The sequence below is a fragment of the Chiloscyllium punctatum genome, chromosome 5 (genome assembly GCF_047496795.1).
Source record: "Chiloscyllium punctatum isolate Juve2018m chromosome 5, sChiPun1.3, whole genome shotgun sequence".
Taxonomy (NCBI): Eukaryota; Metazoa; Chordata; class Chondrichthyes; order Orectolobiformes; family Hemiscylliidae; genus Chiloscyllium; species Chiloscyllium punctatum.
Genome location: NC_092743.1, coordinates 72,559,781 through 72,584,743, shown reverse-complemented (window position 1 = coordinate 72,584,743; position 24,963 = coordinate 72,559,781). Strand labels below are relative to the sequence as shown.

The following is a 24,963-nucleotide window of genomic DNA, read 5'->3' as shown; positions in this document are numbered from 1 at the left end:
GACAAGATGTAATAAGTGACATGCTACAGGGGACACTGCTGGGGCCTCAACTGTTTACAATTTACATTGGTGACTTGGATGAAAGGATGGATTTAGAGTATGGTTGTCAAATTTGGTGATGACACAAAACCAAGTAGGAAAGTTGTGTAAAGGAAAGAAAAAGGGTACAAAAAGATAGTAATAGATGAAGTGAGTAGTCAAATGGAGCATAATGTGGGGAAATTGTCAATTGTGGAAGAAAAAATTTCAAAATAAGCATATTAGCTAAATGGTGAGATATTGCAGAGCACTCTGTGATCAAGTGTTTGAATCACAAAATGCTAATATGCAGCTACAGCAAGTAATGAAGAAAGCTGTATTTATTGGCATAATTTATTGTAAGGAGAATTGAATGTAATAGGTAGGGACAATATGCCATAGACAGGTTTAGAGATTGGATAAGAACATGACAGATGGAAGTTAATGTTGAAAACTGAGAGGTTATCCACATTGGTCGAAGAACAGATATACATAGTATTTCTTATGTGGTGACAGGTTGGAAAATGTAGATTGCAAAGAGACTTTGTCAGTAAGTCACTGGAGGCCAACAGGCAGGTCAAAATTATTAGGACAGTTAATGGAATGTTAAACTTTATCATAAGGCAATTTGAGAACAGAAGTAGTAAAGTCTTGTTTCAATTTGATAGAATATTGGTTAGACTGCACCTGGAGTATCATGCATGGTTTTTGTCGCCTCACCTTAGGAAAGATATTATTGTCGTAGAGAGAGTGCAATGAACATTCACCAGACTTGTTCACAAGATGGTGCCATTATCCTATGAAGATCTCATACTGGGGGTATATTCTCAAGAGTTTTAAAAAATGAGAGGTGATCACAACTTCTATTTTTGTTTGTGAATGTTTACCTTCCGTTTGTAAAACTGGCCACTACAGAATTGCTAACTTTTCAGCTGTAGTTAACTTGCATTTCTAAACTTGAAGAATATGCTGTACAGCCTGCTTATTAAAGGAAATAACCTAAAGAAAAAATTTAGATATAGTCCAGACAGAAACTGCAAGAAGAAACTATGGAAATGATAGGTTTGGAATTCAACAGTATTTAGAATGTCATGTTACTTGAATCACGATTTCCTGATATGAGATCATTTTACAGATGCAAATAGTGAAGTTGTCCTTCACTAAAGTAAGTCTAGATGTGCAGCTAGAGAAGGTGCAGCCAAAGGAAACAACTATTTCTCAGGTTGAGAGGATCTCTTATTTAGTTCAATGTGCACTGTGCATGAGAGACGATAGATTAATATGTGAACATATGTGGCTACATCCATGTAGCAATAGAAAACAAGTTCAATGGTTTGAGAAAATGTGCTAGAGCTGTTTTGAGAACAGCAAGTAAAATGGTCTAACATAATTAAAGTGTATCATATTTTAGGTTTTATTATGACAAGGTTTTAATGATGGCAGACATCTAGCAATTAAGCATTCATGAGTAACCTGGTGAAATATATTCATTAGGTGAGTCTTTCATTCCACCACAGCACAGACCATGCTGGACTACAGATTAGATTAATGCAGTGTATGTGAGATACCCCAGCAGTAACAATCGTGCCTTTATTTTGTTGGAGTCATCTAGGCCAGGACAAGCTCTAAAAGATTAGCTCCTATTCATCAAACATGTTGAAAATTGGCTTTTGCTGTCAGAGATTTCAGTTAGTGAAAAGATTTACCAAAGTCTATATACCCAACAGGTTATTTTTACGGGGTCTTAATGCTTCATTTTGTGGTACCCTGCTGCCACAACGGAGATGTGCTTCCTTTGGACTGATATGATTGCTCCACCCACAACTGGACATTCTGGCCTTCCCGTTAAGGATGGTTCAGTTTTTTCTACTGTTACTTTCTAATTTCCCTTAAAGATATTTCCATCAACAATCCCTCTAGTGTAAGACCTAAAACAACCTTTATTAAGGTCAGACATGGGAGCAGAATTTATTCTGCAATTCAATCAGATCATGGCCTGTGAAGACATAACCCAAAACACACACACCATTCAAGAACTCTGTTTAACCATAAAAAAAATCTGAGTTTTGCACTTGAATAGAAAAGATCTGAGCAGATGTGTGTGATGGCATTATTAGTTGCAAGTATGAGTCTTTATTATAATGTGCTCAACTTTTAAACTCACATCTCACAGAAGCACAGCTGTGGAGAGTTCAGTAAGTTTTAAAAGAGATTTTAAAGCAATTGCAGCCATCCCATTAAAATAATCCTTCCTGATTTCCCAACCAACTAGTGGCTGCAGACGTGATTTAGGCATGAATGATGGAATTTCAAATCTAGTAGATAAAGTAACAATCCAATGTTGCAGGTTGAAGGGGTTGGTGTTAGCAATAAGAAAATTGGAAGTGTCAAAATTGAGTCCACAAGTTCTCAGGCTTCTGATCATGTCATTAACACTGCCCTGGATGTGCTACTGAGAAGAAAAATATTTTCCAAAGTAAATGAAGGAAGAAACCATAAGCTGAAACATAAGATGGCAGGGGTGTTGCAGAGAAGGCCAGAAACAGGAGTGTAATGGTTTGCTCTGAATTCTTTATAAGATGCATTTCATTAATCAATCCGGATCAGGAAAGATGAATATAATGACAAATGACTTTTAGTACTCATCATCCTATTCCATTCTCTGCAATCTCATCTCAATAACTTCTCACACCTACTTGCATGTCCATCAATTCTTCTCTTTCAATAGACTTCCTCACACTGCAATCTAACAATTCAACACTGCCACTCGTCATCATCATCTTCACATAGTTTCATGTATCTTCCCCATGACTCATCCTCAGCAATCTACTGGGTAAAATGGTAAAAGGACCTTTTGTTTAGAGAATTCTGTAGACATCATGTGAAAAAGGAGTTAACCAGAGGAAGCCTACCCATAGACTGGACAGTTAAAAGCTGCAGCATTGTGTTTATGTGTAGCCAGCTCATTCTTTCTTTCTTCTTCAGATTTTCCTTCTGGAAGTGAAGAGTTACAGTAGATTGCACACCATAGCTGATCACTTGGTAAATAAATATTAACTGCAAAAAGGCAGGATTAAATACTGATCCTTTTCATAACTATTACGTTTGGTTAATATGCACTTGTTTCAGGCAAAACATCCTTGCTTTGCAGAAATTTCAGTTTTATTAATTAACTTCAATGGAAATCATTGAAGGTTTCACATTCTTGGCTATCACAAATGGATAGATAGGAATTTCCTTGCTACCTGTGACATAATTAAATAAAAGCCATCTGCAAATTAATAACCATTGCAATTATAGAATTAATATATAGAATCACTGGAGCATGGAAACAGGCCCTCCGGCCCAACAAATTCACATCAACCCTCTGAAAAGTAGCCCACCTAGACCCATTCCCCTACATTTAGCCCAGGCTAATACACCTAATCTACAAATCCCTGAGTACTATGGACTATTTAGCATGGCCAATTCTTCTAACCTGCATATTTTTGGATTGAGGAAGGAAACTGGAGCATCCGAAAGAAACCCATGCAGATACAGGGAGAATGTGCAAACTCCACATAGACAGTCATCTGAGGCAGGATTCGAACCCGGGTCTCTAGCGCTGTGAGGCAGCAGTGCTAACTACTGAGCCACCATGCTGCTCTTATTATAAACATAACAATAACTTGCAACTTTTCTTTTTAATCTTGCTAAGACAAATATTTATTTATGTATTCCGTCTTTCCAGACTTTCACATGTGCAGCTGAAGCTACTGGAGATGACTAATGACAAATCCTCAAATGAACAAATTTCTTTACAGGGTGCACTGCAACAGAACTGCTACAGAGTGCATTCCAGGTCAGATAATCTCAAGTCAGTGAGCCCATTAGTCAGATATTTGGGTTTTCACCAAGTGCTCCAGACTTCACCACTGAGTAAGAGTAGATGTCAGTTACAAGGGCAGGAGATAAGCATCTATGTTGGATTACGCACATTTCTCCAAGCTTATCTCAGCTAAGAGCCCCATCTCTTCAAAAGGAGAATACAATGGGGAAAGGAGAAAGTACATCAACAATTACTGTAAGCTACACGTAGTCACATCACAACTGTACACAGTACAGTGGCACAGGTCGTCTTTGTCCTGTCTCACCAGAAGTACAGATCCTGCAGAGGTGGCAGCATTATGGTATTCAGTCAGGAAGGAATTTAATTAAGAGTCTTCAACATTAAATCTGAAGTCTCACGGTATCGGGTCAAACATGGGCAAGGAAACATCCTGCTTAATATCACATACTATTCTCCTACCTCCCAAAAAAAACCCAATCTCTCCATGGGAAAATCAATGTTCCTCCATGTTGAAGAGCACTTGCAGGAAACAGGGGTAGCAAGTGCATAGAATGGATGCTCACCACGAATTATGGTTGGGTAGAACCACTATTGACTGAGCTGGTTGAGCCCTAAAGAATATTGCTGCTTCAATTAGTTGAAGGTCTTGAGAGAACATGTATATCTTGAGAAAATATACATGACGTATATTTGCCTGCTACAGGCGCATCTGTCCATTAGTGTATCAATAAAAGTGATCACCAGGGAATCTTAAAATTGAGGTCTCAACCTGATGAGTCCAAAAAAAAAACAGAACTACGTGCATTCCAAATAGTATAAGCAACAACTAGATAGACAGAGCTAAACAACTCCACAATTGATGGACTAGATCTAAATTTTTTAGATTACTTACAGTGTGGAAACAGGCCCTTTGGCCCAACAAGTCCACACTGCCCCGCCGAAGCGCATCCCACCCATACCCCTACATCTACCCCTTACCTAACACTACGGGCAATTTAGCATGGCCAATTCACCTGATTTGCACATTTTTGGACTGTGGGAGGAAACCGGAGCACCTGGAGGAAACCCACGCAGACACGGGGAGAATGTGCCAACTCCACACAGTCTGAGGCGGGAATTGAACCCGGGTCTCTGGCGCTGTGAGGCAGCAGTGCTAACCACTATGCCACCGTGCCGCCCACCTAAATTCTGCAGTCCTTGCTCATTCAGTCATGAATAGTGGGAGAAAGTGAGGACTGCGAATGCTGGAGATCAATCAAAAAAAGTGTGGTGTTTGAAAAGCACAGTTGGTCAGGCAGCATCCAAGGAGCAGGAAAGTCAACGTTTCGAGCGTAAGCAATTCATCAGGAATGTCACTAGTCATGAATAGTTGCAGATAATTGAACAACTTACTGGAGAAGAAGGTTCCACGAATGTCTCCATGTGAACTATATTCATTCTATGTGAAATCAAGAAATGGCTGGAAGCAATGAATACTAAAGATGAGGTTGTCCCAGACAAATTTGACAATATTACCGAAGACTCGTGCTCCAGAACCTGCAGCACCCTAGCTGAGCTGTTCTTGCACAGCTAAACCCTGGGATCTATCTGACAATGTTGAAAATTGCTCAGGTATGTCCACATACAAAGAGTGTGACAGTCCAAACTAGCAAATCATCCCATCAGTCTACTCTCAAAGCATCAGTAAAGTGAGAGAATGGGTCATCAACAGTGCTACCAAGCAGAACTCAGCAATAAGCTGTGCAATGATGCCCAGTTCGAGTTATGCTGAAGTTATCTCTCCTCACCTCATTACAGCCTTGGTTCAAACATGGAGAAAGCAGCTGAATTCCAGAGGTGAGTGAATGCTCTGTACGTAAGGGATACATTTGACTGGGTGTAGTGTCAAGAATCCCGAGCAAAACCATGTCGATGGAAATTGGGGGAAAACTGCCCTGCCACAATAAATTATGATTGGAGGTCAGTCATCTCAGCACCAGGACATAGCTGTAGGAATCCCTCAGGGTAGTGTCCTCAGCCCAATTATCTTCAGCTGCTTCAATGACCTACTCAGTATCTTTAAGGTTTGAAATGGAAATGTTCACTGATGATTGTACAATGTTCAAAGTTTGGGAGAAGATTTGTAGCTCAGGTGCTCGTTGTTGTGGTTCTGTATATGAACATATCCGTATCCATGAATACCAACTAGCCACGAAACGACACGACCAGCTATCCTTAGTAGCCACACACACAGATGACAAGCAACATGAATTCGACTGGGACAACACTACCATTATAGGGCAAGCCAAACAGAGAACAGCCAGGGAATTCCTAGAGGTATGGCACTCATCCACAGACTCTATCAACAAACACATCGACCTGGACCCAATACACCGTCCACTACAGCGGACAGCTGGAACTGACAACCGGAAGCGGCAGAGACAGGCCACTTTAAATGCCGGAGGAAACAGCACAGAAGCGCTTCACAGGAGGCTCCCAAGCACTGAGGATGTCACCTAGACAGGGGACGAAACGTTTGCAAGACAAATTCCCAGCTCGGCGAACAGAACCACAACATTGTACAATGTTTTTTTAGATACTGAAGCAGTCTATTTCAAAATGAAGCAAGATCTGGGTAATATCCAGGTTTAGAATAACAATTGGCAAGTAACATTGACGCCATATAAACGTACCTTTAAACAAAACTGAAACAGCAACAGTAACCTTATTTTCCTTTATCTCTGTTCCTTGATCCAACCTTTGTATTGCCTCTTTCCACTGTTGTCCTGATCTCAAATTGCTCTGTGACTTCAGGTTGTCACAAATTGCTTCAGTTTACTTAAAAATCTAAAGTTTTCTTTTCAGTTTTTGTTCTAACTTTAGTTTTCCCAAGAACCTTAAGTTTTCGTTTCTCTTTCAGCTCAAGCCTGATTCAAAATTGCAGCTTCCATCACGATGTTAACATTGCTCGTTGGAATCGGTTAATTCATTGGGATGGATGGATGGTAAGTAAAGTGATGCTAATAGCGCATGTTCAATTCCTATACCACCCAAGGCCATCATGAAGCTACCTCATAATCAACTTTACACCTTGCCTGAAGTATTGTGACCCTCAGGTGAAATCACTATCACTTATCTCTCTCCAACAAGAGCACAGTCTTATAGTACTCTTTGATTGTGGTGATAATTTTTTTTAAAAATCACTCATTGAATAATTTATATAAGGCATTCAACAACCAATCTCTCGCAAGTGTTTTGGGTGCATGCAGCCGAATGTGGAGAGAAACGTAGAAGTCAATGGACAGGAACCAGTTGCCCAAAATACTGTTAGTTTTCCCAAATCAGATCCAATTGTCACGTGCAAACACATATTGTATTGTGTTCCATTTCAGTCCATCGTTTAACAGAAAAGAATAACGATACTAGTAAAAAAGATTTTGCATCAAGATTTAATGTTATTAAGCAAATGGATAGTAAAAACATATAATAAATTCATACTTGTCTGTCATTCCATGCAATGGGCATTAAAATGGTTATGATTCTAAGTTTAAATTCTCATTAGATGTGTGAAATTTCAAAAAATTGAAATTCTCAAACAGCTAATATTTTCATTAGTTACCCTAGCTGGCAAAACACTGATAACTAGCTCAATGGGAATTACCATACCTGGATAGACTGGCTGCCCATCACTTTCTCTTATAAGAGGAAATTCACGCACAACATCTCCATCATCATGTTCTGTCGATAACCATCGATCTGCATTAAAGTTCAAAATCTTTCCGCTATTTACACATTTCATCAATACCTGGAATAAAAATGTATCTCAATGGATATATTTATATGTAAAATTCATCCTGCATTTAACAACATGAGATTACTTTTCTAACATTGTACCAATTGGTAGCTGTGGAATTCCATTCGGAATACAGGGTTAATGGTAGGGTTCTTGGTCAGGTGGAGGAACAGAGGGATCTTGGGGTCTATGTACATAGATCTTTGAAGGTTGCCACTCAGGTGGATAGAGTTTGTAAGAAGGCCTATGGAGTATTATCGTTCATTAGCAGAGGGATTGAATTCAAGAGTCGTGAAGTGATGTTGCAGCTGTACAGGACTTTGGTTAGGCCACAGTTGGAGTACTGTGTGCAGTTCTGGTCGCCTCACTTTAGGAAAGATGTGGAAGCTTTGGAGAGGGTGCAGAGAAGATTTACCAGGATGTTGCCTGGAATGGAGAGTAGGTCGTACGAGGATAGGTTGAGAGTTCTCGGCCTTTTCTCGTTGGAACGGCGAAGGATGAGGGGTGACTTGATAGAGGTTTATAAGATGATCAGAGGAATAGATAGAGTAGACAGTCAGAAACTTTTTCCCCGGGTACAACAGAGTGTTACAAGGGGACATAAATTTAAGGTGAAGGGTGGAAGGTATAGGGGAGATGTCAGGGGTGGGTTCTTTACCCAGAGAGTGGTGGGGGCATGGAATGCGCTGCCCATGGGAGTGGTAGAGTCAGAATCATTGGCGACCTTTAAGCGGCATTTGGATAGGTACATGGATGGGTGCTTAATCTAGGTTAGAAATTCGGCACAACATCGTGGGCCGAAGGGCCTGTTCTGTGCTGTATTGTTCTATGTTCTATGTTCTATGTTCTATGTTCTATGTGTGCTCACCAGCTGTAATTTCTTTATCATTCGTGTAAATAATATGAATTACAGAAATGGTATTTCTACCAAGACTTATCTTTCTAAGAATTACCATAGGCTCCAAATATTTAGGGGTGGGGGAGGACAAAACTGAGTTTGATTGCAGAGGCATAGTGGAAATGTTGAATAAGTTGAGGTCTTACTAAATTTAATATTAATATTTGATTGTAAATTCTTGCACAATTTTAGCATCCTGAAGCTGGCCAGGTTCACAGGTATCTGCTTGAAAGTGTGAAAGTAATAAAAGATCATTGCTGGAGACTGCTTGGATCATCACAGGTTGGTGAAGGAGATCAGCAACTGAAGAGAGAGGAATATAGAAGCTTCTTGTGTTTCAAATAAATGGATCAGCCAATTGTTAATGCATAAGCAGTACTGTTAATTTGCATGCACAAAAATAATTTGTAAATTTTGAACTAATTTAGAAACTAAATGTAACATTTCTTGAAATGTCAAAAGGTAACATTACCCAAGCATAGAAGAAATGAAACAGAATAACGTATTCTTATGATATGTGTAATGGTACAGAAGGAGGTCAATTTGCCCATCATGTCTGCACCTGGGCATCTTGAGTGTTTGCTTTTTTCTCCTAACCCTGAACATTATTTATAGTTAAATAATCATCTACTGTCTCCTTGATTGCCTTGATTGAATGTGCCTCCACTAGACTGATCGACTGTGCAATCCAGACCCTGACCAGTCGCTGTGTGATTTTGGTTTTCCTCAAATCATATTGTTTCTTTTGCAAATCACAAAAATCATGTCTTCTGTTCTTGATTCTTTTTTGACTGAGAACAGTTTCTTCCAATCTACTCTGTTAAAACCCTTGATGCTTTGAAATATTGTATCAAATCTCCTCTTAGCCTTGTAAATATCTTCTGCACTCTCTCCAATACATTCACATTCACCCAGATACCTGTCTACGATACTCCAGGTCAGGTTTAATAAGTGTCCTATATACTCATCAAAATCTCCCTAATCTTGTACGATGTCCCTATTAATAAAGCCTAGCATACTGTATGTTTTGTTCACAGTTCTTTCTGCCTGTCTTGCCATCTTTAGTGACTTAGTACATAGATATCTAGCTCTCTCCTCTTGTATAACTCATAAAATAGTGTGCTTTATTTTATGCCATCACCATTATCTTTATACACAAGCGAATCGCTTTACATTTCTCAACAGTGAACTCTATCTTCCAACTACCCGCCCAGTCCACCAACTCATCAGCATCCTTTTAAGGTTCTACACTGCCTTCCTCACAGATTCTAATTCTCCTAAGCTACATGTCATCAGCAAAGTTTGAAACTGTCAGCTGCACAGGAAGATCTAGATCATTTACATATGTATAGATCAAGAAAAGCATGGGATTGTAATACTGAAGAACCGTGAAAATCCATTATAAACCTTCCTCCAGCCTGAAAAATACCCATTAATGATTACCCTTTGTTTCAAACCCCTCATGTAAATTTTGCATCCATATCGTAACTGTGTTTTTGAATCCGTGGCCAGTAACTTCCCCAAATCTGTTGTGTGCCTTCCTCCTATACAATTTTCCAGCCATGTATCCAGCTGTCTTTCAAATTCTGTACTTACTTAATCATGGCACCCAAAGCAATCAAGAGATTTCTTGCTTAGAGATGCTGCTAGCTAATTTTTGTCCTAGCTTCCAAAATTCTTCAGGATGTAAGTTTGCTCGCTGAGCTTGGAGGTTCATTTCCAGATGTTTCATTACCTTACTAGGTAACATCTTCAGTGGGCCTCATGTAAAGCAATGCCTGTTTGTCCAATGTAGTGTTTGTTACTAGCCACCAGGATACATGAACACCAACTAGCCACAAAAAGACATGACTCTCTCTCACTAGCATCCTCACATATGGATGAGGAAGGACACCACTTCGATTGGGACAACACATCCATCTTAGACCAAGCCAAACAAAGACATGCACAAGAATTCCTAGAAGCATAGCATTCCAACCAGAACTCTATCAACAAACACATCAAGTTAGACCCCATCTACCACCCCCTGAGAACAGGAACAGGAAGTGACTTCATCACAGGAAATAACCACAGGAAATGACATCACCAACCCAAAGAAACCCAAACATATAAATAGAAAGCAGGAATTTTCAGCATTGCTTTGCCTGAGGCCTACTGAAGATATTACCTAGTAAGGTAATGAAATGTCTGGAAATGAACCTCCAAGTTCAGCGAGCAAACCTACTTCCAAAATCTCAACCTGAGCTATAAATCTTCTCAAAACTTTTAAAATTCTTATGCAAGACCACCTATGTCATTAGCACTAAGTGGGAGATGACCTCAGGCCATTCACCCTAACCTATTCTGTGATACCCTCGAACTGAAGACCAGGGAGGTAACAAACTGTCCTGAAGTTATATCAACAGCCACAGAAACAGCTCTTTGGCCATGCTAAATTGCCCACAGTGTTAGATGGATTAGACAGGGGTAAATGTAGGGCAATAGGTCTGGGTGGGTTGCTGTTCGGAGGGTCGCTGTGGATTTGTGGGGCCAAAGGGTCTGTTTCCACACTGTAGGGAATCTAATCTAATCTAATCTAAGATTTGATGGTTATGCCATGAAAATACTAGCATGCTAGATTAGAGTATGTGAGAGAAGTACAAAATCTGCAATAGTTGTTATAATGCAACAGTCTCAATGAAAAGATTTGTAGAAGGTAAGAGGGAGGACTAAAGCAGAACTGCTCATTCTAATTGCTTATGGACATTTTGAATTTCTGGGTAATCCAAGATGAAGGACGGGAAAAATTTCTGGCTGTAAGAGCTGCTCATTTTTTTTTGAGGTATTTCAGGTGCTGGAGGTGATTTCCTCGAATTCCAGGAGCAGTAATTACTGTTTTATGTGCTGTTGCATTGTTTTGGAACTTTGGGGAAAAAAAAGGCAAACCAACAGCAGTTTAAACAGGAGAAGAGCAGACAAAGGAAGCATGTGGTGAGGACAGTGCAGTAGAGAGAGAGAGAGAGAGAGACAGACAAAGGAAGCATGTGGTGAGGACAGTGCAGTAGAAAGAGAGAGAGAGAGAGACAAAGGAAGCATGTGGTAAGGACAGTGCAGTAGATAGAGAGGGAGAGAGAGAGAGAGAGAGATAGAGAAGCTGCACAGTTACCACCTGTGCTGTTTGAATTCGTGTATCGCTGGACATCGGAGTGCATCTGGGAAAATTAACGAACAGTGAAATTCACAACTAATCTTGGAGGAACTGTTGGGCGAAGTTCACAGCACAGAATCAGATAAGTTAATTGTTGTTTTAAGTCTGTCCAAGAGAAAGGTGCAGTAGTGAATATAGTGGATTCTTTCTTGATTATATGTTTTTGGAGATAAGTCTCTTGATTAAACTTAAAATATAAGACATAGCTATTAATTTAACCTGGGGCAGTGTTTGTAGAGGAATAAGACGGTGTTATTTTCTGGGTCTGTAGATTGTGAAGGAGCAAAAATGGCCTTTGCAGTGATATGCACTTCTTGTCAGATGTGGGAGTTTAAAGAGAGTTTAAGGGTTACTGCGGATTATATCTGCCATAAATGCTGTTGGATGTGAATCTTATCAGATCGAGTGGATCAGTTGGAGAGACAGATAAAAGCGATGAGGAATTTGCAACAGCAACAGTATGTGATGGATGGCAGTTATAGGAAGGGGGGAAAGTCTCAGATACAGTCACGTAGATGGGTTAACTCCAGGAAGGGTGAGAGAGGTCAGCACCTAGGGCAGGAGGCTTTTGTGGATATATCCATTTCAAACAGGTATGCTGTTTTGGAAAATGTAAGGGGTGATGGATTCTCAGGGGAACGTAGCACGAACAGCCAGGTTTCTAGTATTGAGACTGGCTCTAATGCAATGAGGGGTACGTCGGCTTCCAAGAGATCAATTGTGTTAGGGGATTCTGTAGTCAAAGGTACAGACAGACGTTTCTGTGGCCAGCAGCGAAAAAGCAGAATGGTGTGTTGTTTCCCTGGCGCCAGGATCAAGGAGGCCTCAGAGAGGGTGCAGAATATTCTCATGGGGGAGAGGGAGATAGTGAGGAAAGAGATCGATCTGAGACGGGTACAGCTGAGAACAGAAGTGAGTCAAACAGTCAGGGCAGGCAGGGACAAGGTAGGACTAATAAATTAAACTGTATTTATTTCAATGCAAGGGGCCTAACAGGGAAGGCAGATGAACTCAGGGCATGGTTAGGAACATGGGACTGGGATATCATAGCAATTACAGAAACATGGCTCAGGGATGGGCAGGAATGGCAGCTTAAATGTTCCAGGATACAAATGCTACAGGAAGGATAGAAAGGGAGGCAAGAGAGGAGGGGGATTGGCATTTTTGATAAGGGATAGCATTACAGCTGTGCTGAGGGAGGATATTCCTGGAAATACATCCAGGGAAGTTATTTGGGTGGAACTAATAAGAAAGGGATGCTCACCTTATTGGGACTGTATTATAGGCCCCCTAATAGTCAGAGGGAAATTGAGAAACAAACTTGTAAGGAGATCTCAGCTATCTGTAAGAATAATAGGATAGTTGTGGTAGGGGATTTTAACTTTCCAAACATCGACTGGGACTGCCATAGTGTTAAAGATTTAGATGGAGAGGAATTTCTTAAGTGAGTACAAGACAATTTTCTGATTCAGTATGTGGATGCACATACTGGAGAAGGTGCAAAACTTGACCTACTCTTGGGAAATAGGCAGGGCAGGTGACTGTGGTGTCAGTGGGGGAGCACTTTGGGACCAGTGACCATAATTCTATTCATTTTAAAATAGTGATGGAAAAGGATAGACCAGATCTAAAAGTTGAAGTTCTAAATTGGAGAAAGGCCAATTTTGATGGTATTAGGCAAGAACTTTTGAAAGCTGATTGAAGGCAGATGTTTGCAGGTAAAGGAACAGCTGGAAAATGGGAAGCCTTCAGAAATGAGATAACAAGAATCCAGAGAAAGTATATTCCTGTATAGGGAATGCTGGATGACTAAAGAAATTGAGGGTTTGGTTAAGAAAAAGAAGGAAGCATATGTCAGGTATAGACAGGATAAATCGAGTGAATCCTTAGAAGAGTATAAAGAAAGTAGGCATATACTTAAGAGGGAAATCAGGAGGGCAAAACGGGGACACGAGATAGCTTTGGCAAATAGAATTAAGGAGAATACAAAGGGTTTTTACAAATATATTAAGGACAAAAGGGTAACCAGGGAGAGAATAGGGCCCTTCAAAGATCAGCAAGGCCGCCTTTGTGTGGAGCCACAGAAATGGGAGAAATACGAAATGAATATTTTGCATTAGTAGTTACTGTGGAAAAGGATATGGAAGATATAGACTGTAGGGAAATAGATGGTGACATCTTGCAAAATGTCCAGTTTACAGAGGAGGAAGTGCCGGATGTCTTGAAACAGTTAAAGGTGGATAAATCCCCAGGACCTGATCAGGTGTACCCAAGAACTCTGTGGGAAGCTAGAGAAGTGATTGCTGGGCCTCTTGCTGAGATATTTGTATCATCGATAGTCACAGGTGAAGTGCCAGAACACTGGAGGTTGGCAAACGTGGTGCCAATGTTTATGAAGGGTATAAAGACAAGCCAGGGAACTATAGACCGGTGAGCGTGACCTCAGTGGTGGGCAAGTTGTTGGAGGGAATCCTGAGGGACAGAATGTACATGTGTTTGGAAAGGCAAGGACTGATTCAGGATAGTCAACATGGCTTTGTGCGTGGGAAATCATGTCTCACAAACTTGATTGCGTTTTTTGAAGAAGTAACAAAGAAGATTGATGAGGGCAGAGCAGTAGATGTGATCTATATGGATTTCAGTGAGGCGTTCGACAAGGTTCCCCATGGGAGACTGATTAGCAAGGTTAGATCTCATGGAATACAGGGAGAACTAGCCATTTGGAGACAGAACTGCCTCAAAGGTAGAAGACAGAGGGTATTGGAGGGTTGTTTTTCAGACTGGAGGCCTGTGACCAGTGGAGTGCCACAAGGATCGGTGCTGGGCCCTCTACTTTTTGTCATTTCCATAAATGATTTGGATGTGAGCATAAGAGGTACAGTTAGTAAGTTTGCAGATGACACCAAAATTGGAGGTGTGGTGGACAGCGAAGAGGGTTACCTCAGATTACAACAGGATCTGGACCAGATGGGCTGAGAAGTGGCAGATGGAGTTTAATTCAGATAAATGCAAGGTGCTGCATTTTGGGAAAGCAAATCTTAGTAGGACTTATATACTAAATGGTAAGGTCTTCGGAGTGTTGCTGAACAAAGAGACCTTTGGAGTGCAGGTAGATAGGATAGTGAAGAATGCGTTTGGTATGCTTTCCTTTATTGGTCAGAGTATTGAGTAGAGGAGTTGGGAGGTCTTTGTTGCAGGTGTATAGGACATTGGTTAGGCCACTGTTGGAATATTGCATGCAATTCTGGTCCCCTTCCTATTGGAAAGATGTTATGAGACTTTATAAAGCTCTGGTTAGGCCCCATTTGGAGTACTGTGTCCAGTTTTGGTCCCCACACCTCAGGAAGGACATACTGGCACTGGAACGTGTCCAGCGGAGATTCACACGGATGATCCCTGGAATGACAGGTCTAGCATATGAGGAACGGCTGAGGATACTGGGGTTGTATTCGTTGGAGTTTAGAAGATTAAGGGGAGATCTAATAGAGACGTACAAAATAATACATGGCTTTGAAAAGGTGGATGCTAGAAAATTGTTTCTGTTAGGCGAGGAGACTAGGACCCGTGGACACAGCCTTAGAATTAGAGGGGGTCATTTCAGAACGGAAATGCGGAGACATTTCTTCAGCCAGAGAGTGGTGGGCCTGTGGAATTCATTGCCACGGAGTGCAGTGGAAGCCGGGACGCTAAATGTCTTCAAGGCCGAGATTGATAGGTTCTTGTTGTCTAGAGGAATTAAGGGCTACGGGGAGAACGCTGGCAAGTGGAGCTGAAATGCGCATCAGCCATGATTGAATGGCGGAGTGGACTCGATGGGCCGAATGGCCTTACTTCCACTCCTATGTCTTATGGTCTTATGGTCTTATGGAAAGGGTTCAGAAAAGATTTACAAGGATGTTGCCAGGGTTGGAGGATCTGAGCTACAGGGAGAGGCTGAACAGGCTGGGTCTGTTTTCCTTGGAGCATCGGAGGCTGAGGGGTGACATTATACAGGTTTACAAAATTATGAGGGGCATGGATAGGGTAAATAGGCAAAGTCTTTTCCCAGGGGTCGGGGAGTCCAGAACTAGAGGGCATAGGTTTAGGGTGAGAGGGGAAAGATATAAAAGAGACCTAAGGGTCAACTTTTTCACGCAGAGGGTGGTACGTGTATGGAATGAGCTGCCAGAGGATGTGGTGGAGGCTGGTACAATTGCAACATTTAAGAGGCATTTGGATGGGTATATGAATAGGAAGGGTTTGGAGGGATACGGGCTGTGTGCTGGCAGGTGGGAATAGATTGGGTTGGGATATCTGTTCGACATGAACGGGTTGGACCGAAGGGTCTGTTCCCATGCTGTACATCTCTATGACTCTATGGCACTATGAACTGGGATCTGAAGGCTCCACAACCATCCATCTTTATATATAATACATTCTGATACAAGCATAGCTGGAGGTAAATGGAAGTGAGATTAATAAAATAGCAAAAGTGGAGAGGCAGGCTGTCCCAACTTAACTAGCAAGATGTGTCGACAAGGGCATTTTCTAAGTGTCCTTTGGCTGTTTAGTCTCACAAGTATACACTTTATGATGTCATAAACCTTTAGAGGAATTCTATCTGCTAAAATAGCCAGGTCTTCAACCAAAACTTTTAGCATGTCACACAGCAGGAGAATCTAGTTCTCAAATGTTATGCCATAGGTTTATTTCAGGCAGTGATCTCTTAACAGCGAATTTGCTGTATCAGGTAAGATACCAATAACTTATTTTGAAATAAGTTATACATATGTAAATAATCATCTTAGTAACTAAGAAAATTGCAAAAGCCCTTCCTAAATCCAATTTTTGTAATGCACAATGTACCTTATCCAACTTCCAGTGGGGTTTTGTATTTGTATTATCATGTGCAATGCGAATCTTGTAGATATGGCCAACATTTTCCATACTGACCTATAGATTGAAAGCAGATTACTTAGTTTTTTTAAGCTAATAAACAATAGAGCAGAGTACTGTAGCAGCTCCTTAACTAGCAAAATATTTTTCTTTCTTAAGAAAATAAATTGAAATGAATTTTGATAATCTCCAAAGAAATAGTTAAGTGCTTTGAGCAACTACGAGCATTGGAAGTTTGAGCAAGGAGAGAGTTATATGGGATTACCTGAAATTCATCACTTTGATTTGGGAGAAAGATATTGGTATTATTGCTTTTCAGAAGCCTCAACGGTCCTGCCATACCTTTATCACCATATACCCACATGGAAACTTTGGCATTGGTACCCGAATCACCCGTCTTTGTCACCACTATCCACTCCTCAGAAGCAGCGTTCAATTTAGAAATTCCTAGCAACAGAAAAAAAAAACAAAATCTCATTAAAAAATAACAAAGCTTAGCAAAAAGGAACATTATCACATGGAATACGTATGGTCACATTGTTGCAATATCACTGAACTAGTATCCAAGAGGCTCGGTCTAATGATCTGGGATATGGGTTCAATTTCACCTCAACAGCTGGAGGAATTTAAATTCAATTAATGTGTGGAATTATAATGATTAATTATAATTGTTGTAAAAAAAAAGTCTGGTTTCCAAAAAATCCTTCAGAAAAGGAAATCTGTCATGCTTATCTGGTCTAACCAACAAGTGACTCTAGATTCAGAACAAGTGGTTGACTCTAAGCTGCTATCTGCTATGGCCTAGCAAGACTCGGTCAGTTTGGCCCTCTGAGCCTGCTCCGCCATTTAGTCGAATCATATTTCTCATGACAACTTTCCTGTCACTTTCCCATAACCCAGGATTTCCATACTGATCAAGAATCAATTATTCCTTAAATATACACAAAGTCTCTGCCTCCACCGTTCTCTGTGGCAAGGAGTTCCAAAGATTCCCAACTTTGAGTAAAGAAATTTCTCTCAGCTCAGTCTAAAATTAGCACCCCTTTATCCTGAGTCTTAGACTTTCCCATGAGGGGAAACATCCTCTCAGTTATAACCAAGTCAACCTAAAAATCTTCTATGATTCAGTGAGATCACATCTTATTCTTCTAAACCCCAATATGTAGAATCCCACCATATTGAGGTGTACAAAATTAGGAGCAATTTTGACAAGGTAGAAAAGGATATTCTGTTTGGACTGGTTGATATGTCAGTAACAAGGTGGCACAATTTCAAGACTGTCATTAAGAGAGCTGGGAGTGAGATGGGGAGAAACTTGTTTACTCAAAATTCTTAGGATTTGGAATTAGCTGCCTGGGAGAGTGGTGGAAGCAGACTCATACGAGGTTTCAAAAGAGAGTTGTATATATATTTGAACGACATGCATTTCAGTGGCTATGGAGATACTGTTGGACAATAGGACTGGCTGGGTAGTTCTTTTGGGAGTCAGTATAGATAGGATGGGTCAAAATCAAGAGTGCTGTGCTGGAAAAGCACAGCAGGTCAAGCAACCTCTGAGGAGCAGGAGAACCAACATATTGGGCACAACTCCTTCTGCACAGTAAAATTATACAAACCTGTTTAGCCTTTGTTCATAACATACTTGTTCCATATCAGGGATTGTTCTAGTGAACATTCTCTGAACTGCCTTCAATGAAGTTATATATTTCCATAAATACGGCGACAAAAACTACTCATAGTACTCCAGATGTGATCTTGCCAGCATCTTGTACAGTTGCAGTAAGACGTTCCTACTCGTATACTCCAAATCACTTGAAATGGGCTAATATTTTATGAATAACTTGCAGCACCTATATGCTAGATTTTTCTGTATCTTGCACAAGTATCAGCAAGTCCCTTTGTATTGGAACTTTCTACAGTTTTTCTACAGATAAACAATATTTGTTCACCCTTCCAAATTACAGTTCACAGTTTCCCATATTATAGTCAATTCGCCAACTTTAAGCCTATCAATATCTTAACCTATCAATATCTCTTAATATAACTGTTTGTATCCCTCTACAACTTGCCTTTCCACCTACAAAAATACCTATCATTTCAAATAAATATTTATCATATATGTATATTAATACATTCTAAACTAATGAAGTAATAGAAGGCATCAGTTTAACATTAAAGGGGAAAAATTAAAAGGAAACCAGAGGAGCAACTTTTTACACAGAGGGTTGTATGCATATGGAATGAGCTGTCAGCAGAACTGGTTGAGCTGGGTATATTAACAACATTTAAATGGCATTTGGACAAATACATGAATACAAAATGCTTAGAAGGGTATGGGCTAAGTGCAGGGAAACAGGGTTAGTGTGGGGCACATTTTGGTCAGCATGGACCAGTTTGAGCCAAAGGGCCTGTTTCCACACTGTAGGACTCTTACAACTCTGTAAAGAAATTGAAGGGATAAATGACAAGATTACAAAGTGCAGTGTTGCATGGAGAATGGCACCATATGGATTGGTTTTATTATGTAGGTTTTATGATCTGATGACTTTTCAGTAATAAGGCTCCAGAAAGCACAAACAACCAGGGAGGGTTACAATATTTGAAAGGTAATTAGTGTTTATTTTCATCTTTCAAGTTAAGGATTACAATCCATACTCAAACCTCTGATCTCAATGAAGAAGTGTGGGAGAGCAAGGAAATTAAACATATCTATGTGCAAGCCTGTGCATTGAATTCATCTCTGTGAGGTATAGGATGCTAAAATAACTCTATAAACCATGGGAAAAAAAATCAATTTGGAGTTAAATAAATCTTTCTAACTCATTCCCTGTCCTCAACAACAACAAAGAATTCTCCACAGGTACTTATAGAAAAAATGACAGAAGATATCACATTTGGAGATAAATATACATGGAGAAATGTAATTATTTGAAGACAACTCAATTAAGTTTAAAGTTTCTGTTTAAATTTGATACCTTACATTGTTAGCTAGATATTTTACACTTCAAAGCACTGTAATAGCAATAAATTGAATTTTCAGGATCTAATTAATACTGCAAGATTAACTGATTTGATTATGATACATTCATAATTTTTATGCAGTTGATGAAAACATTATAACATACATAAAGCAGGCTGTCATTGCCACTGCTGGTGTACATCAACACCATCAGCCGTAGAGATGGTGGTGGAATGTAGCAGGACTTGAAACATAAGTGCATATTTTTCAGCAGACAGCAAAGCAAACAAGTTTACTTGGAGAGACCACCTAAACTCTACATAAAATTTTAGCAAAGAGAAGTTATGCATGACCTAAACCAGAATTGGGCAAAGAAATGGGAGATGGAATTTAATTCTGTTTAGTGTGAGGTAATAAGGGAAGGAAATTCACAATAAATGTTAAGTCCTATGAAGTACTGAGGAACAAGAGTGCTTTGGTGTACAAGTCCATAGATCCCCGAAAGTGACAGCATAGATAGAGAATGTGGTAAAGAAGACATATTTTCCAATCATCCTCCATTATGTTGGGAATAAAGTATCACTGCATGCAGCTTAAAGAAAAGAGACACCGAAAATTGAGTCACTCAGCACAGAAACAGGTCCTTTGGCTCACCGTGTCTTTGCCGATCACCAAACACCAAACTACACCAATCCCGTTAACCTGTGCTTGGTCCATAGCCTACTATGCCCTGGCATATTAAGTGCTCATCCTGGGGATTCTAAAATGTTGCACAAGTATATGCTTGAACTACCCCCTCAGGCAGCACATTCCATACTTTTATTATCTTAGAACATACAACATAGAACATAGAACAATACAGCACAGAACAGGCCTTTCGGCCCACGATGTTGTGCCGAACTTCTATCCTAGATTAAGCACCCATCCATGTACCTATCCAAATGCCGCTTAAAGGTCGCCAATGATTCTGACTCTACCACTCCCACGGGCAGCGCATTCCATGCCCCCACCACTCTCTGGGTAAAGAACCCACCCCTGACATCTCCCCTATACCTTCTACCCTTCACCTTAAATTTATGTCCCCTTGTAACACTCTGTTGTACCCGGGGAAAAAGTTTCTGACTGTCCACTCTATCTATTCCTCTGATCATCTTATAAACCTCTATCAAGTCACCCCTCATCCTTCGCCGTTCCAACGAGAAAAGGCCGAGAACTCTCAACCTATCCTCGTACGACCTACTCTCCATTCCAGGCAACATCCTGGTAAATCTTCTCTGCACCCTCTCCAAAGCTTCCACATCTTTCCTAAAGTGAGGCGACCAGAACTGCACACAGTACTCCAACTGTGGCCTAACCAAAGTCCTGTACAGCTGCAACATCACTTCACGACTCTTGAATTCAATCCCTCTGCTAATGAACGATAATACTCCATAGGCCTTCTTACAAACTCTATCCACCTGAGTGGCAACCTTCAAAGATCTATGTACATAGACCCCAAGATCCCTCTGTTCCTCCACCTGACCAAGAACCCTACCATTAACCCTGTATTCCGCATTCTTATTTGTTCTTCCAAAATGGACAACCTCACACTTGGCAGGGTTGAACTCCATCTGCCACTCCTCAGCCCAGCTCTGCATCATATCTAAGTCCCTCTGCAGCCGACAACAGCCCTCCTCACTGTCCACAACTCCACCTATCTTTGTATCATCTGCAAATTTACTGACCCACCCTTCGACTCCCTCATCCAAGTCATTAATAAAAATTACAAACAGCAGAGGACCCAGAACTGATCCCTGCGGAACTCCACTTGTAACTGGGCTCCATGCTGAATATTTACCATCTACCACCACTCTCTGACTTCGACCGGTTAGCCAGTTTTCTATCCAATTGGCCAAATTTCCCTCTATCCCATGCCTCCTGACTTTCCGCATAAGCCTACCATGGGGAACCTTATCAAATGCCTTACTAAAATCCATGTACACTACATCCACTGCTCTACCCTCATCCACATGCTTGGTCACCTCCTCGAAGAATTCAATAAGACTTGTAAGGCAAGACCTACCCTTCACAAATCCATGCTGGCTGTCCCTAATCAAGCAGTGTCTTTCCAGATACTCGTAAATCCTATCCCTCAGTACCCTTTCCATTACTTTGCCTACCACAGAAGTAAGACTAACTGGTCTGTAATTCCCGGGGTTATCCCTATTCCCTTTTTTGAACAGGGGCACAACATTCGCTACTCTCCAGTCCCCTGGTACCACCCCCGTTGCCAGTGAAGACGAGAAGATCATTGCCAACGGTACTGCAATTTCCTCTCTTGCTTCCCACATAATCCTAGGATATATCCCGTCAGGCCCGGGGGACTTGTCTATCCTCAAGTTGTTCAAAATGTCCAACACATCTTCCTTCCTAACAGGTATCTCTTCTAGCTTATCAGTCCGTTTCACACTCTCCTCTTCAACAATACGGTCCCTCTCGTTCGTAAATACTGAAGAGAAGTACTTGTTCAAGACCTCTCCTATCTCTTCCGACTCAATACACAGTCTCCCACCACTGTCCTTGATCGGACCTACCCTCGTTCTCGTCATTCTCAGGTTTCTCACATACGCATAGAATGCCTTGGGGTTATCCTTGATCCTATCCGCCAAGGATTTTTCATGCCCTCTCTTAGCTCTCCTAATCCCTTTCTTCAGGTCCCTTCTGGCTATCCTGTATCCCTCCACTGCTCTGTCTGAACCCTGTTTCCTCAACCTTATGTAAGCCTCCTTCTTCCTCTTTACTAGACATTCAACCTCCCTCGTCAGCCAAGGCTCCCTCACACGACCATTTCTTTCCTGCCTGATCGGTACATACATATCAAGGACACGTCGTATCTGCTCCTTGAAAAAGTTCCACATTTCCACCACATCCTTCCCTGACAGCTATGCTCCCAACGTATGCTCCTCAAATCCTGTCTTACAGCATCGTAATTTCCCTTCCCCCAATTGTAAAAACTTCCTTGTTGTGCGCACCTATCTCTCTCCATAACCAAGGTGAATGTCACAGAATTGTGGTCACCATCACCAAAATGTTCACCCACTAACAAGCCCACCACTTGTCCCGGTTCATTACCGAGTACCAAATCCAATATGGCCTCCCCTCTGGTTGGACAATCTACATACTGCGTTAGAAAAGCTTCCTGGACACACTGCACAAACACCAGCCCATCCAATCTACTTGATCTAAAGAGCTTCCAATCAATATTTGGGAAGTTGAAGTCGCCCATGACTACGACCCTGTGGCTTCTGCACCTTTCCAAAATCTGTTTCCCAATCTGTTTCTCCACATCTCTGCTGCTATTGGGGGGCCTATAATAAACACCCAACAAGGTGACTGCACCTTTCCTATTTCTGACTTCAGCCCATACTACCTCCAGAGGCAGATCCCCCTCAAACTTCCTTTCTGCAGCCGTTATACCATTTCTAATTAGCAATGCCACCCCCCCTCCTTTTTTACCACCCTCCCTAATCTTACTGAAACTCCCTAATCTTCTGGGTGAAAAAAATTCTTATATTCACATATCTCTTATAAACCACTTCTTTCTTGTCTTAAACTTATGCCCTCTGGTCTTAGACACATCTGACATGGAAAAGAGATTCTCACAATCCACTCTGTCTGTACCCCTCGTAATTTTGTATATCTGAATCACATTCCTTCTCAATCTCCTCTGCTCCAAAGAAAACAAACCTAGCCCAGTCAGTATCTCCTCATAATATTTATCCCAGGCAACCTCTTGCACCCTCTGGAGTGCAATTACTTTCTTTTGATAGTGTGGCAATCAGAACTGCACACAGTATTCCACCATTGCCATATCAATGTTTTATAAAGTTGTAACAAGACTTCCTTGTTCCTCTACTCCACACTCCAGCTAATAAAGATAAGCATCCCATATGCCTTCTTCACCACATTCTCTACCTATGTTGTCACTTTCAGGGATCTATGGACTTGTAAACCTTTATTCCTCAGTACTTCATAGGGACTTAACATTTATTGTGAATTTCCTTACCTTATTAGACCTCTAAAAATGCATTGCCTCACACTTAGCAGGATTAAATTCCATCTCCCATTTCTTTGCCCAAATTGCCAGCTGCTCAATATTAGACTGTAGCATGGGACCATCCTTCTCATCAACAATGCGAACAATTTTTGTGTCACCTTCAAACTTATAAATTATACCTCTCCATCCACATCAAATTCATTCATGTACATAACAAACAGCAGGGGTCCTAGCACTCATCCCTGCAATCACCATTGTTCACAGGCTTCCAATTACTACAAAACAACCCTCCAACATCATTCTTTGCCTCCTATTGTAAGTCAATTTTAGATCCCGTTTGCTAATTTGCTCTAGATCCCATACGGTCTTACCTTTTGAACAGCCTTTTATCTGGGACCTTGTCAAAGGCTTTATTGAAGTCTGTAAATCTGCACTAACCTGAATATATTTAGTCACCTTTTCAAAAAACTTCAATTAAATTAACCAGACAAATCCTGCCCTAACAAATCTTGATTAATAACTGTCTTTCCAAGTATTGATTAATCCTGCCCCTTAGATTTTTTTTCCTTTTACTTAAGTCAAACTAACTGGTCTGTAATTCTCAGCATTTGTAGTTCTTGGGTTTTTGGTTTAGGTTTTAGTTCACTACCACATTTCTTCCAGGTACGCCCAACTTGAAGAAGTTCTGTTCCTCTCTCCAACAGAATTTTCATTCTAATTATTTTCTTGTTTCACCATCAATGCATTAGCGGCTTTTCATTCTCTACCAGGCTGACCTTTACTAATTCCTGTGTCTGCCCAACTGTTTTTCGCTCTCCCTAGGCTCCATCTCCACCTGTTGCTCACTCCTTTTCGCAGCAGAGAGCGGCGGGAGCTGGGTGGAAGTTCAGACGGAGCGCAAAGCCGGTCGGGAAGGTAAGTGATTGTTATTAGAGTGGGTGCGTTCTAAACCCCAGGTCCTACAAAGTAGGGTCTCCCTCCCTCCCTCCTCCTCTAACCTTAATTAAGAGTCCACAGACTTGCCATAGGAAGAGGGTCTAAGGAAGTTTAGATCGAAGAGTGAGGCTTCAGCTCAGGAATCTTGATAAGGAGGTTGAGTAAAGAGATTACGCCACAGTTGAAGAGGGTGAAGACATGACTGCTCAGCTGGTTCAGTGCGCTACGTGTTTGATGTGGCAGGTCAACGACTCTGGTGTGTCTGGCTCGTATATGTGTGGAAAGTGTGCGCACATTCAGCAACTGACCGAGCATATTGCAGCACTGACGAAAGAACTCGAAGACCTTAGGCTCATCCGAGAGAACGAGATCTTTCTGGACAAGACCTTCAGTGATGTTATTACACCAATCATGCCAGAAGAGAGCAGAAGAGTGCAGACGATGAGGAAGGCA

At 41.1% G+C, this 24,963-nt stretch overlaps 1 protein-coding gene across 1 annotated transcript in view; it reads right to left on the bottom strand.

Annotated features, from left to right (window-relative positions):
* LOC140476793 (uncharacterized) overlaps positions 1-24,963 on the bottom strand; it is a 567,118-nt gene that overhangs the window by 378,186 nt on the left and 163,969 nt on the right. Inside the window, exons 20-22 of the mRNA XM_072569588.1 lie at positions 16,845-17,026; positions 16,550-16,636; positions 7,493-7,631 (exon numbers count right to left, since the gene is read on the bottom strand). Coding sequence (XP_072425689.1) covers positions 7,493-7,631; positions 16,550-16,636; positions 16,845-17,026 — 408 coding nt within the window. The remainder of the gene's footprint in view (positions 1-7,492; positions 7,632-16,549; positions 16,637-16,844; positions 17,027-24,963) is intronic.